The 15998-nt window shown below is 34.4% G+C and overlaps 1 protein-coding gene across 1 annotated transcript; it reads right to left on the bottom strand.

Annotated features, from left to right (window-relative positions):
• Positions 1 to 379: 379 nt before the first annotated feature.
• On the bottom strand, positions 380 to 12441 carry LOC127836007 (adhesion G-protein coupled receptor G2-like). Its single transcript, XM_052362426.1, has 12 exons — positions 12192 to 12441; positions 11499 to 11545; positions 8909 to 9026; positions 7970 to 8142; positions 6728 to 6877; positions 5715 to 5827; positions 5106 to 5232; positions 4025 to 4157; positions 3158 to 3227; positions 2623 to 2735; positions 1504 to 1631; positions 380 to 805 (listed from the first exon to the last, which is right to left on the bottom strand). The coding sequence occupies exons 1-12, from the start codon at positions 12439 to 12441 to the stop codon at positions 380 to 382; spliced, it is 1848 nt and encodes a 615-aa protein (XP_052218386.1).
• Between the last annotated feature and the right edge of the window lie 3557 nt (positions 12442 to 15998).

Below are 15998 nucleotides of genomic sequence, written 5' to 3'. Positions count from 1 at the left end.
TCCAAAATGTTGGAGAATAAAACATCAGTCATTTATATTTATTTTAACCACATACATGTACATAATATCAATTCATCAATACTATTTCAGAAAATATATATTAACAACTAAAAAGATTATAAAAATGCTTAATACATATCCTGCTTAAGTATGCAGATGTTTTATAATGTAAAAAGGAAAGCACATTTGCCTTTGTTTGAAACATCTTTTTCGTTCAAAAACATCAATTAACATGTACAACACATATATAAAACAGTTCCATTATTTTAAAATAAATACAGGTCTATACAAAACTCTTTTAAATTTTAATAGTCACTATGATTGTCTTAATCCTTTTCAATTTTTATTTTGCAGACGTCTGACGCAATCAACACAACCACTAATAACCGCTCCCTACAACATTGAATGGTGTGTAACCCCGATCTTCCTTGCTCAGGTCAGGGTTCTCGCCCTTGAACTGCGAGGAGTTACTACCCTTTGATCGGTTGGAATACACCACGTGCACCTGACCGGAGTCTGTGACCATGTCCTTGTAGGGAATGTCAAACATAGGCTGACCCGACACGTCGACCCTTGCCAGGTTCGAGTTATCCGCCCTGCTCCCGTAAGAGTTATTAAACATCGACCTGTAAGGGTTGTCGGTCTTGGGGTAAAGGGAGTTGCCGGCCCTGATCTGTTCGGAGTACGCTACCTTTCGTTGCAGTGACTCTTCGAATTGGATCTTGCGCTCAAGCTCAATTTGGCTCGGTGGTATGATCTCCACTTTTGGTTGCTTGCAGCACTGCCTGTTCCACGATTTCCGAACCTAAAATTGTACGACGTGTTTTGAGATCATCGATATTAATAAAGTGCGTGTGTGTTGTTCACAGTTTTCATATCGCAATGAAGCATACATTAGTTTGTTATTGAAATTAGAGAATTTTTAAATTTATATGTGATATTAACGAATAAATGTTCTTTTGTTCCATCAATTTTTACATGTTTTTTTTATTCTACAGATCAGATAGAAAACGTAAACCTTTGATTCATAAAGAGACTTTTTTAGATTATTTCGAAAGGGCAATTTTCATATGCCATAGATTCATTGCAAAATGTAGTCATTCTATTTCAACAAGCTAAATATATATAATATATGAGTCTAAATATTTAATACAAAATATTGGTTGGTTTATGTCTTACCACCAATAAAAACATGTACAAATAATAATTAAAGATTTTATAACGCTGTTCGTCAATGCTTAACAAAATGTGTTGATTACGGACATATGGTTTGAAACACAAATGTAAATTGACCAGCTTAAATGGTATATGAGTCTATTGAGAATTTGCTTTAAATGATCCCGCAATCGAAACCCGAAAAGGTAATACGTTCAGGATAACATGTATGCTGTTCAAAACATTTCATACTTTTTTAAACTACCTTAATCTGAGAACAAGTCCGATAAAACGGAGCTTGTTTAGAATTTCAACATACAACTACATTTAACGACAGAGAATACTCACCTCTCTGTCGCGAGTAACAAAGAGGACAAAGATAAGGACGCCAATGATAGCGCTTAGGATGGCAAACAGGTAATGGAAGGCGAGATGGGTGTTCTCAACGGACAGGTAAGAGAATATCCAGGCCGCAGCTGAAACAGAAGCATAGTCATCTATTAATGTGATTTGGATCGCTACTATAGTCACATTCGTTGTCATGGTGATGCAGTTATCATTATTCATGTCCTTAAAAGCAAAATCATAATACAGATTATCATCGTCATCGTCATCACCATCATTTTCATCATCAGTAGCATTATCACCATCAGCAGCATCATCATTCAGCCTTTATGCTCTCCATTCTCCCTTTTCTCCCACTCACGATCTTCGTCGTCGTTACACTCATCCTCGTGGTCGTTAATAATCAACATAATCATCTCCTTTTCTATCAAATTTATCAGTAGTATTATCATCATCAACCAGTAGTATTATCATCATCAACCAGTAGTATTATCATCATCAACCAGTAGTATTATCATCATCAACCAGTAGTATTATCATCATCAACCAGTAGTATTATCATCATCAACCAGTAGTATTATCATCATCAACCAGTAGTATTATCATCATCAACCAGTAGTATTATCATCATCAACCAGTAGTATTATCATCATCAACACAGTATCATTATCATAGAAAAAAAAAATTAACATCATTAAGAAGAATGATTATATATTCACCATATGTATCCTAATCACCTCAATAACAAATATCTTCATCGCCATGACTATCATCGAGGATAAAGGAATAATGATTGCTTTTATTCTCAACACCCAGTTAATCAGTTAAATACTAAAACGTATATATCGTTATGAACACCATCTTGCAATATATCTGATGACGAAATAAACATACATAAATATATAAATAGATAGTCATGATTTGTTTTAGATTATTAAGAAGATTAATATATGCATATATATATATGCATATATATATATATATATATATATATATATATATACACACATATATACACACATATATATACCGTACCCAAAAATACGAAGACCGTTAGGGTCGCATTCGCGTAAAGCAGGGCCACGCGGCGTTTGGATTGGTGCAACTTCAACTTCGCATTACGCCAACGACACAGGCGCATAGCGAGCAGGGCCAGGATAACAATGTTTGCCAGCACGATAGCGCCAAGAGGAATCACCAGGGCGTAGCCGACATTCCTGGGGCCGAACCAGCAACTGGAAGCAAGGCGATTTGAATTTGTGTTAAAGCTGTTGACAAATTTTTTATTCATATATTGGCACAAATTATAATCCACAAATCAGACTAAAAGGGCGGCAAACTTAATTTGTTACGACTGTAAAAACACGAACTTTTATTTCGCGAAACATATTTTGCTATGATCATTGTTGTTTACAAAAATACCTGTAACTACATTACGCATTTAAATATGAAATACTTGTGAACTAACGACATACAAACTGCATGCATTTGAAATATGCGAAATTCGTCGACATGGAACCGATTCCAATAGACGATTCAAATTTTCTTGTAATATTATTCTAAACTTTGATAAATATGATACTCTAAAAATACAACAGTTGCAAGTGAATTCATTCTTATTACATGTATGCAATGATAGATAAGCACAAATACTGACTATCCTTTGTCCCCGTAGTACATATCGTGGTTAAGGGCGAGAAAGAAGATCACAGGAATCAGAGGAATACCTGGAAATCAAAGCTCTGTTTGCATATTTGCCTTCTTCAACATCTTGCCCCGATTTCTCAATTTATCATAAGTATGTTTCAATAGAATAAGCTTAAGCTAAACATTTCCATTTTTCAGTAAAATATACACATATGTTTACTTTAACTGTATTACGTTTTAAAAACAATTTATATTCGATCATGCAATAAATGGGTGGTCGAAGCGATAAGAACATCGTTTGTACTGTAGCAAGCAACCACTATTAACTATGCATCCAAAGCCGTGTGTCCTATCATCTTGAGGGTATTTTGAAATAAAATAATTTTTAAAACAAAAGAAACCAAATGTACTTGCATCAATAACAACATACCAATACTGATATATTAAGTGCACTATACTATGGATACAGTATATATGGTGTAGAGGTATCCATCTATTAATGTACGTACCTCTGATACAAGTAAATAATTACTTACGCATTGTTTTGTAAATTAAAAACAAAGTCGGTAATAATGGTTTCGATTACAGTAAGCGGCAATGGGTCACAACCATGGACACATGTAATCCAGTGTTTGCAGGAAGGACATTCACTTTGGACTCCATTCACTACAGTCTACAGTTTTACCTAAAGCAACATAAAGTTTCATCATCACACATAACCCTAGACAAGACTGAGGCACACCCATATCCACCGCGCAGGGGCGTGCATAGGTGTAAAGACTTTCTTACTTGGTCTGTAGCAAAGAAATTTCAATTCACTGCACTCTTTATATTTACTTTTTCTAAGACAACACTTTATCCCGTTCTCAAACATTACCCCAGGCGGCGATGAGACACACCCACAAGAACCTGGGACCCGGCTTCTGCATGTAGGATAGCGTCTTGTACTGCAGCAACGACTCCATGAACACCCACATGAACGACGCCAACAAGAAGTATTGCAGGAATGCCTTTAAGCGAGCATGCATGATTAGTATATGTATTAAATTGTCATATATTGATAAAAACATGTAACAATGACACAAAATAGGCTAGAAAAATTATACATTGAACTTCAAGACGATTTTCATAAAATGCAGCAAAGACAAATAAGCGCCCCGAGCCGATTGTGACGAATATATTTCGTACATATTTCCTACAATAACCGAAGCATTCGTCTTTTTATTAGGATCGGAGTAAGTGTTCGTGTGTCGTATGAATATATAACGTTGCAGGAAACTAAAATGATCCGTAAAACTAAATTTTTATTCACATCGTACATTCATGATATACATGCTGGCGAATTTGACTGTACAGATATTTTCGATTTCAGAATTAAATATCTGGCTTATTTCGTATGTTTCCACACATGTTCTTCTAAACTTTTATTTTATTTTATATTGAAATATATTGCATAATAAGTTTTGTTTACACATTTTATATACATTCATAAATATTTGACAATATCTCGCATACTCGCTAAAGTCCTTATTTAAATAAGTGACGGTATCGTATCAACAGATAAACACAGTGACGGTATGCAGCCGCGAATATGATCTGTAATTCAATCTAAATGACCAAAACACAAACCAAAGTTTTGTTAAATTGTTAGCAATTGTATTATATACCTAACTTTGGATAAAAACTTAAGTAATTGTAATAAACACATGATTATTTACAAAAATGATAAAACCGGTAGTATATACTAGACTGTGTATACAATCGCTATTAACCTTATTATATTCCTGACTGTGTATACAAACATCTTATAAACGTATTATATACCTGAATGTGTAAAGTATTTTTGAAGAAACAACAACAAAACGTTTTCATAAATAAAGAACGCGTGCAATCATATTTTCAAACAACATGTTTTTGTTACAGTTTGTCTCCGTCAACGAAGGTCTGACCCCACTCACCGACACGACGATACATCCGGTATACGTGTTCGACTTGTCCATGCCCGCCACGAACACGAGGTTGTAAATGCTGATGGCTGCACTCATATTCACAATCACCTTCTGGCCCATGGCCCTGCGAAGGTGCCTTTAATTGAACAACATCGTAGCAGTTATCATTACTGCGCTTTTGAGAACAATATGATCGAATAATGGGCATTTAAAACAACCACACAGCTTTGTTTTGGACATGGCAGAATTTATAAATATATGTAAACGGACGACTTAAATTCCAGTGATCGGGGGGGGCTAATGTCAAAGTCGGCTGAAGATGTATATCGAAGCAGACTATAAACCGCAGCTTTTTAACCTTTAACCTTTTCGTTAAATAATGCAACCACAGATATATGTGGAGAGAACAATATCTAGGAAGAGAGGCTGTATGATGCTCCTAAAAAGAACGCCAGAAAGGCAGACCTGTTTTATTTCTGTGTGATTCGTTTCGTTCTGTGAGGGTGTGCGGTGTCAATAATCCAGCTTGCCATATAATAAACAGTTATGTTATGAAGGTTTTTATGCAACTGCAATATCAATGTGCTTATATTTGCTGTGATTCGAGTCTGTACCTACCGAAACGCAAGGAATGCCACTATGACCAGCCCCAGACAGACGATCGACAAGGACAGGCCCACCTTGATCACGATACTGAGAATTTCAGCTACACTGTCATCTAATGTCGGGTTCTGAAAACCAGTAGTGAAGAATCACAATTCAAATGTTAAGTGTCACTTCAAAGATGGTTGCAGAAAACGTTAAACAGGTAAAACTACCAAGTTACGTTATTACAGCACAATTCAAGTTAACGTACGGATCTTAAAACACAACACTTTTACATTTCTTGTTTCTCTAAAAGGCTTAAGATGTAAACTTGATATGATACTCATTCTTGTTCACAACATTTTTTACCGAGCTGAATTAAAATAATGCATCCTTGTCGTTTTGACTCGTCTGGACAACGAGGATGTAATGTTAATTTTGTGAACATATTTGATTAAAAGCGTGTGAGTACGATTGCAGACTATTCGATTGCAAAAGCGACCGTGTTATTGAACACAGGCTCATGCCGCACATGCAAACCATGTTTTTGAAAAGTAGCTTTTAACAAAGAAACAGTTTATATCGCACGTGCAATCGGCGTATTTCAAAAGTAGCCCATATCATAGAGCAAATGTTGGTCATGTCTTCACCCCTAAACCAAACAAACATTCTTGTGATGAGTAGAACATGATTGCACATGCACGACATTTAACTTTGTTGTAGCTTGTGGTAATTTGAATAGACCAGTATTCGAGAATTAATGAACATTCAATCGGCATTCAAATTATATTTTAGTTTCTTGATGATATAAATGTGTCAATCTGCCATTAGGGTTATGTTATCAGTTGAATTAAATGTTACTGGACAACTAATTAAATAGGTTTAATTGAGAGTAGATATTGTCAGCTGTTGTCATTTTTACGGTATTTATTCGATTGTTAAATAATTGAAAAAAATATGATACATGTATGTATTGCGTTAGAAGTCCCTTTGACACATACACTAATATTAATTATTAAATATAATCAATTTGTGTGTTACCATACCACTATAATGGCAAAGTTTGTTAGGTGGTTGCAGACGCATGTGATCTTGGCGTTGTCCGAACGCACGGACGCACACCCGTCCGTTAGCCACCCTCCATATCCACCGTTGAGGCTGAGGTTCCAATAGACACACTGCTGTTCACCGCGAATCTGTGTTATATGTAAATATTAGGCAATGCGACTGAAGTGTTAAAAGGGCCTTTTCACGTTTGGGTAAATTGACAAAATTGAAAAAATTGTTTCAGATTCGCAAATTTTCGTTTTAGTTATGATATTTGTGAGGAAACAGTAATACTGAACATTAACCATGCTCTATAATAGCCATTAAATGCATCTTTTCACGATTAAAAAACCCGAAAATTATAAAGCGTTGCAACGCGAAACAAATTAGTAATTTGGAGAGTTCTGTTTTTGTTGTTATATTTGTGAAAATACGAGGATTGCTTATATAAAGTATAAAATACATATAACATTGTAGCCGGAAGGATGGCCGAGTGGTCAAAGTGGTAGACTTTTTACTCCATGACTCCAGGGGTCAGTGGTTCGAACCCTTTTGAGGGTTATTTTTGATTTTTTACTGGAAATTTTTATATCCCATGTTTACATTTATCAATATCAAGCATTTAATGACAAAACTTCCAAACATGCCAAAATCTGTGAAAAGGCCCCTTTAAGTCGTCGATCCAGGCATTTCTTTTTTAATTAACGGCGTTGATATTTAAATCAGATTGGCATCCTGATAAATACTACTGAAACCTGATTGAAACCATTGAAAGCCATGACAAAGACACGCACAGTTAGCTCGTCAAAGAAAGTGCAATAAACCATCATTCAAAGGACAAAATAAACAAATTGAGTTATTAATCAAAACGAAAGAAACTGGCTTCACGGTGTGAAGTACTATTATAACGACTCGTATGACCAATTGAAGTGATTAATGCAACCTCGTCGCTTTACGTCATTGCTTGCATGTCAGAAAAAAAGAAAATCACTAATTTGACTAATTTGGCACTACACTGCCTGCACGAATCCTTTAAATATAACGTTTATGTCAGGTCTACAATTATCCAAAGATTGCAAACAAATATTAATCACATATAGCTGCATATGGTTTTAGTTAATTTGATATGTTCTTCGTCAAATGCAACAAAACATTAAGACAGCAGTGTCAAAAAGCTACAATAATCTGGTTATTAAAACATGATACGCAAAGATGTCATATATACGAATTTAGAAACTTACTCCGAACGTCTTGAAGATTATTGTAACGTTGTTAGCTCCAAGCTCAGTAACGTCTTTGCCATTCGCTTTGAGCTTCGCAGAAATCACTTTACTGTTCATTTTCATTGTACTGTTCATTTCTTTGAACAGATTCACGGTGTTGTAGACGTGAAATGTTGTTCTTGCCTTCTTCCCTATAATAATAATTGTTTAAGCTGGTCCGACATAAGAGTAAAATGATCAGGCGTTGCCTCACGCTCTCGGTCTTGGTGCTAACAAGATAAATAGCTTTCAAAGAAAATAATCTGTTTGTTTTAATTTTAAATAATTATAAAGAACTCAAATTGGCCTGTCTATAAACTTTGCATCCGGATGTTTATAACTGCCTGCTCCTCTTAATCTGATTTATTTTTCTAGAAAAATATTCTCAATGTATGCGCTAAAGTATACCCAATGTTTATGGTTAATTGCGTCATATATCCGTTTTATATGCAGTAGGCAGCAGAGTTTACCGTAACAGCATGAATGAAATCCGTTTTAAGGGAAAAGCCAAAAGGGGTTACCCTTAGTTGAACATTTTACAGTCGTATATTTTGAGGAGTGAATAAAATACATTTTATCATTTAGCTTGAAGTTTAACACTTAAAAAATAAAACTGGGATGTTTGGATTATTTAATGATTTTCGTATTCCTGTTATAAACTTGCCAGTTAATCTGAACTTAAATTTCACTAATATAAAAAATGTCGATAACATATTCACAATGAGTCAATGTTATTATCAAAAAGGCATTCACTTGTAACGGTTGTTATGTTATTAAAGAAGTAAAGGTTGTTTATTTAGAGCAACTTTTAATATTGTTTGCTGAAATAGTTCATGACCGTTAGCGTAAATATCAGTTCATTGTGCATAAGGAATGATTTGTAAATGGACAAACAATTGTTCTTTTAAAAAATGTTACCTTTTATTAACGCCTCATCGAACTTCACAACCACGTCTATGTCATCGTCATCGCTTTCATCAAAGTTGGAATTGACGTCATCAATGGAGTCTTCAGAAATCTTATCTGAATTCGTTGACTTAAATTGGAATCCAATGACAGGCCTTTGGACGCTTGCTGATTGCTCAATAATTCTGATGGCCACCGTATTTCCAACAAATGTTACCGATCCGTTAGTGACGTTGAATGATGACGTCAAACTGTCCATGACTTTGATGAGTCTAAATATGAAATATGGTTGTAGAATATATACGAAACTACGCTTTGAAATGGATATGATAGTAAAATGTACTTTATGGACCAAACGAACTCAGTAAATACTGCATGAATAATGTAAAATGTATCGTACAACGAGACATACAGACATCTTTAGGGGAAAAACGGATTTTTGAATTATAACAAAAACCAATTTAATCGCATAACTGTAAGTCAAGAAAAATAAAGTGAAAATGCGTGTTAACATCCTCTTACAGTTTTTAAAGGCACTGATCATATAAATACAGTTCAACACAAACGACACAACAGTAAACATAAAACACTATTGACATATTTTGCATCAGACAATACACCTATTTGGAATTTTGAGTGTGATATGTGAAAAAGAATGCAAATTGCATAAAAAAGATAAAGATAAGGTTTTTATATTGTATAAACTACAAACACATCAGTTTTTTTCATTTAAATTGTTTCCAAAAACAAAAATATTACGAAATAGTTCCAACCTGTTGGTCACTTTGTCGAACTCTTGTACCTTGTATAAGATATCTGAATCAGTTCCCATAATGTTGCTGACAATATTCAGCGCCAAATGTATATCCTGTAAAGCAGATATATAAGTAAATAAAGTAGGTAAATTGATATCTTTGATCAAACATAACCTGAAATATGCGGTAAAGATAATCCTCAGTAACCTCAGCATCGTTTGATACACTTTAAGAAATCCAAGAATGTGAGTGGATTAAAACGGTGTCATGATATTTGAAATCCTTTTTATCTTAAATTAACATTAAACTTATGATATCGAGAAAGGCGTTTCTGTTATATGAGTATTAGTTTCCCACATGCATAATCTATTATTAAAAAACTCATCGCAAGAAATGAGTATGGCTTTTTTTAATAACTGACTGGTCAGAGACAAATTCCGGAGAACGTATTTTATTAAGCACTACACTTTAAAAAAAGGATCGTTAATACGTTCGGTCATTTGACGATTTTTTGTTTTGTTTGCAGGTGTACCTCTTTCTTTCTTTGACCATCCGACTTATTTATGTATTTCTCAAGAATGCTAACAGCAAAGACAACGTCGGCGTCCGTCACATTTTTTTCGAACGACGTCATATTTAACGTCAAATTTAGAGTACTTTGGTAGTTGGTTTCGTTGATGCTCTACAAACATAACAACAGACAAGAGAATGCATTCATAAAATAGAATACACCTTTGCGTTCCATACATGTTCGTTTTTTTTTATGCGCCTTGTTTTTTTACATTAAAATTCTATATAGCTTAGAAAAGTTTTTTTTCAAAGGAAATTCATTACATATTCCTGACACATAAAATACTATTCGAACATACACAATTATACAAGACCCGTATTTTTTTTATTTGGGAAATATAAGTCTAAGTATATAGTTGAGACTTATAACATTTGTGAATACGGTCCCAGTTTATCCTTGTGCGAAGCAAGCGGTTTCAAATCATAATAAGGCCTAAACTTAACACTTAATGAGTTGAGTAGGGTAATGATTCAGTTTCAACATTCACACCATAGGTCGGTCTTCGTAAAATGTGTCTAATCGTCAAATAAAATTAAAAATATTTTAACCTTGTTTTGCAACGTGTATCAGCGTAAAATCAAAGTAATTTGATTGCTGAATATGAATTCAAATTATGAGTTATATAGACATTTAACACTAAAAGACAGACGAATGGAAAACCATCACATCAGCCATTAACCCATTTATGCCTAGCGTCTAGAAAAAAAGGCATTGGCAAACAGCGTAGACCCAGATGAGACGACGCATGATGCGGCGTCTCATCAGGGTCTGCGCTGTTTGCTTAAAGGAATTTCTGTAAGAAATAAATATACAAATGAATATACTAGACATCCCTAATTGTGGAAATACATTGATCCAATTAAGAAGGATGGGAGAGTCCACTAGGCATAAATGGGTTAATGCTAATTAAAGACGCGCGAAAATAAAAAGGAGGCAACGACAGCATCTCCGAAAATCGTTCAAAGCACCAGGCAGAAATATGAATCATTATGGATTTGGATAGTATTAAAATAATTAGCTTTCTTTGAATGCTCAAAATAACAGCAAAAGAACCCAACGAAAGTACAGATAAATTATTAAATGATAAAAGCACTACACAATATATTTTTTAAATCAATCGTGATAGAAATTTCGAATAATTATCTTCTGTTATATCTATTCCCAATTATCTCACTCTTCTTCATGATAATGGGAGATAATACATTAAATGTAATGTTAAAGTGTCTTCATGCACAATCAAGCAAATTCCTTCGTCGTTCTAAAGCACGTGACTTACCAGAGACAGATTTCGAAGCAATCCGGAGGCGCTTGAATTGGACAAGGCTGAAAACGTATAGTGTAAATCATAAAACAGGATGTATAGCATGTATAAGTTGACATCCTCTGTCAACAATAAATGTTGCAATACATGCACGTGTGGTGCATATTGTAATGTCGAGCCATTGGTACATATAATAAACCCTTCTAAAAATGTTTAAAAAATATCATAAATATTTACATAAAAGAAAATATTTTCGTTTGAAAGCAATGCATGTAACTCGGATTTTAAGCGGGTTTGTGTTATAATAATAATATATTTTCTGAAGGCCATTTAACACGAACGTAATGTACTCACTCAATTTACGCCAAGAGCATCAGACTTAAACTTTACGATAAATTATCAACCAAGTTTTATTATTGCACCGATTCAAATTAATTATCTTGTATTTTGTTCGGTTATTTCCATTTTAATCGTAAAAAAAGTAGTATGTTTAGTAAACTTATTTTTGGGGAATAATGCTTGAAATAAAATGGTATCTAATCAATTCAAGTTTAATATTATCATGGTTTCCAAGATATCCACATAACAGTGGTAAACGACGGGATTAGAGTGGCAAAACTGGATCGATCACAAGGCAAATATCACGTATATCAATACTAAATAAAAAGTGTCAACACTAAGTAAAAATTGCATTATTTACACCCTTACCATGCTCACACGTGACGCCTGTGAACAACATCGAACACGAGCACGTGTAATAGCCCTTGAAATCAGTGCACGTGCCCCCATTCCTGCACGGGTTGGACATACACTCATTCACGGCGTTTCCGTCCTCGCAGCGAGCGCCTATGAAGCCATCTGCGCATGCGCAAGTATAGTTTGCGACACCGTCGACACACGTGGCGCCGTTCCGACACTCGTGGTTGACGCAATCGTCTATGTCTATTGACGAAAACATGTTGACACGTAAAAACATGCGCAAAAAAACCTACATCAACAAGTATTCACATATTGCGCGAATTAATGCGATTCGTATCCCGGCGGTTTGTTCCTATCGTAAAAAAGGGAGAAAGACCTATTACCGATTAATTGGTATGTGATCGCATCTTAATTCATAGGAATACCCAAACTAGTTAAATAACATGTGTTTGGGATCAGTCATGAAATAAGTTCCACAAGTTTTCTTCCCTACATTATTCAATGACATTCGTTTTTTATTGGCATTCGTATAAGCACTAAGTACAGGCAATGGGTAGAGCGGCTTAGCTGTCATTTGAAAAGTGAGAGTAGTGTAACATACCGCCTGGATACGCCGTTCAAAAGGCGAACATACTCACTTGTCTCGCACAAAGTCCCGTTGAATCCCATCGCGCATGCGCACTTGTATCCGGTAAAAACGTCGACGCAAATTCCGCCATTTTTGCAAGGAGAGCTCAGACATTCATTAAAATCTAAATAAATAAATACATGATAACATAGAAGGTTTTATCTGTTTAACCGCATAAAGGGTGTATTCGACAGTGACTATCATGACGTTTGTAAGAAATATTGTTAATATGTATTATGAGGAGTATTTTCAATTTTTTGTCCTGGACATTTGATTGATCAGTGTTTTTATTACAACTAGTTCTAATGACGAAGCAACAATTAAGTATGTTTCATGTTCTTGAGAGCGTAGATTCGTATAAACCAGCAATACTTTCAACTTCTAATATGTACATGTACAAATCCCATGTGTGACGTCATTTACATGATTAACATAAATAATTAAATTTGAAAAAGATAATAAAAAGTAAGTGTCATGGTCAAAATACACGGAATATTATGTATGCATCACTACATTATATAACGTGACAAATTGTAAGATAAAATTCGTTTTGAACACCTAAGGATGTGTTTGAACCATTTGAATGCGATGGAATTGTATGGATTTTAATAAATTGTGTAGGCCATTTCCCACTTTGATGATAAGACGCTTATTCTATACTGACAATCATTTCGGAATTTCAATATTCATAATTCCTTTAGGATAATCTATTTGTGGGGATTTTATCATAACATCGGTCATGTGGGTTTTAAAAGTAATTTTTTTACCTAGCTCGCAGTATTTTCCACTGTAACCGGTAGTACAGACGCAGACAAAGTCCAACACTGTGCTGATGCAGTTGGCTCCATGCGAACAGTTGTGGTTCATGCAGTGGTCAATGACTGAATCAATCATGAACAAAATATGATGAAAGGATACTGGTTACTTAGGAGATGTGTTGAGAATTTTAAACAGTGTTAAAAATCTTGTATACAAGCACATTCAGCGATTTTTTTAAGTTTAATTTATTATGTGCCTAGTATGTTGAATTACGTTTGTATTGTTGGAAACCATCGAATTCAGTGCATCGCCTTTATATTTAGTGGAACTTTAACAACAATCGCACGTTGTTTCTATTGATCATATCGGTCTTCTAATGGCAATACCTTTTCATGACAAATGCAAGTGCGTGAATAATATTCATGAACATGTTTCCAATCAATCCTTGAAAACTGCCAACATATCTATCAGTTATATATATAGCAAATATCTTGTCTTTTTTAACACATACTCATTCATGATTTTTAAAATACTCATTGTCATGACGTGATAATATACAAACGTATGGCTTTAAGGTCATTTTCACGTATGTTGTTAATTTTATGTACTAAAACACAACGTAACACTAAAAAAATTGCTTTCAATGAATGATCGAATTTTTATGTCTTAAGTGGTTAAAGAAAAAAAAACATACGGCATTTTACTATAACCACTTTTGAATAAATTCGATAATACACCGAATCAATACGCATACTTTATGTTTGTGTTTGCAACTCAGTTCAATCACGATATTTACTATATTTAAAGGAAATTAACACACCAAAACTAGACTTGGCGAAAAGCTATTCTAGTAAGTTCTGCATTGTTCACTGACTCGATCTTGAATGTTACTTCTAATCGGAATAAGAATTCAAAATAATCTTCTTTTTAATGTTTTAGTCGGATGATGTCTTCAGATAGCATTTCACTAGATTAACTTTTTAAACATGTTTTATTTACTAGAGCGTAGAGTAATAAATGCAATGCAGCATCACTAATTCGGTTTTTAAACCGCGGTTCTAACTATTCGACAAACAGTATAAATGCAAGTTTTAGTTGGGTCTATATATAATTTATTTAAGTTGTGAATAGTCGCATGTTGATGCTGAGATAAAAAAAATCCACAATTGTTAATCGTCTGGAGCTTTTCATTTGCCACTACAACGATTTAATCAAAGTGTAGTTACTCTCTGAAAATAAACTTTTATTCAAACAAATGAAATCTCCTCACTTGATTCACATTTTGTGCCCGTGTAACCTGGTGGACAGGTACATGTATACTTGTTCACGCCGTCTATGCATGCGCCGTAAACACACGGATTACTCGCACATTCGTTTGTATCTGAAAAACACCAATCACGTTTCATTAATCATGTAGAGCTATTAACTATTTCTTCTTTATAAGTGAACATAGCATTCGCTGTGTTGTAAGTTGTTTTCCATCACAATTTCAACCATGTGAAATTTCAGCTGCACCGACAGAAAAAGGAGTGAAACTATAATATATCACAATGTCATTGTTTACTTGTGAACGGATGCCAATCATTCTAACGCATTACAAACGGATTAGACAGTCAATATAATCAATAGACACTCCACAAAATCACTATAGCAATCACAAATCATTAGAAATAGTACACGATCCTCAGACGCAGCACAAAAGCATTATACAAGGTACAAAAGCACCCGACACAGTTTAAAAGCATTACAGACAGCAAACAACACTACACACTTAACAAGAGCAACAGTTGCTGCGAAAAGCTCTAGACACGTAAAAACACTTGGCATCGCTTTAAAACACCAGAAAAGCACTAGACAAGGCAGAAAAACTATAAAAATGAAAAGCAAAAAAAACACACAAGACTCGTCAGAAAAATACGTTACACACAACAAAATCACTAGAAACAATACAAAAACATTATACGCTAAACAAAACAAAACATTTTACAGAACACAACAACACTAGACACGTCATAAAACACTATGCATATAAGAAACCCACTAGCTACAGCCCAAAACACTGGAAACGTCACAAAACAATAAAAAGAAACAGCTTCGACACAGCAAATAAAACCATAGACATACATGTAGCATAACACAACTAGATTAAGAACATAAGCACTAAACACCTAACAAAATACTGTAAACAGCACCAAAACACTAGACACGGGATACACACAATATACAGAGAACGAAAGCAAACACGTATCAACGACAAAAACAGTATCTAACGAAGTTTATCGGATTGCAAAGCGTATATGATTTTAACTGACTTTATGAACAAAAAAAACTATGTTTATTTCACATAATAACTTGTATATACGATGTGCTGATGCCATCATATTATTCAATATTAAATAACAAAATTCAACAAACTCGGTGTTATTTCA

Source organism: Dreissena polymorpha, chromosome 6, assembly GCF_020536995.1.
Source record: "Dreissena polymorpha isolate Duluth1 chromosome 6, UMN_Dpol_1.0, whole genome shotgun sequence".
NCBI lineage: Eukaryota > Metazoa > Mollusca > Bivalvia > Myida > Dreissenidae > Dreissena > Dreissena polymorpha.
The sequence above is the reverse complement of the archived record's forward strand: the minus strand, read 5'-3'. Positions and strand labels throughout refer to the sequence as shown.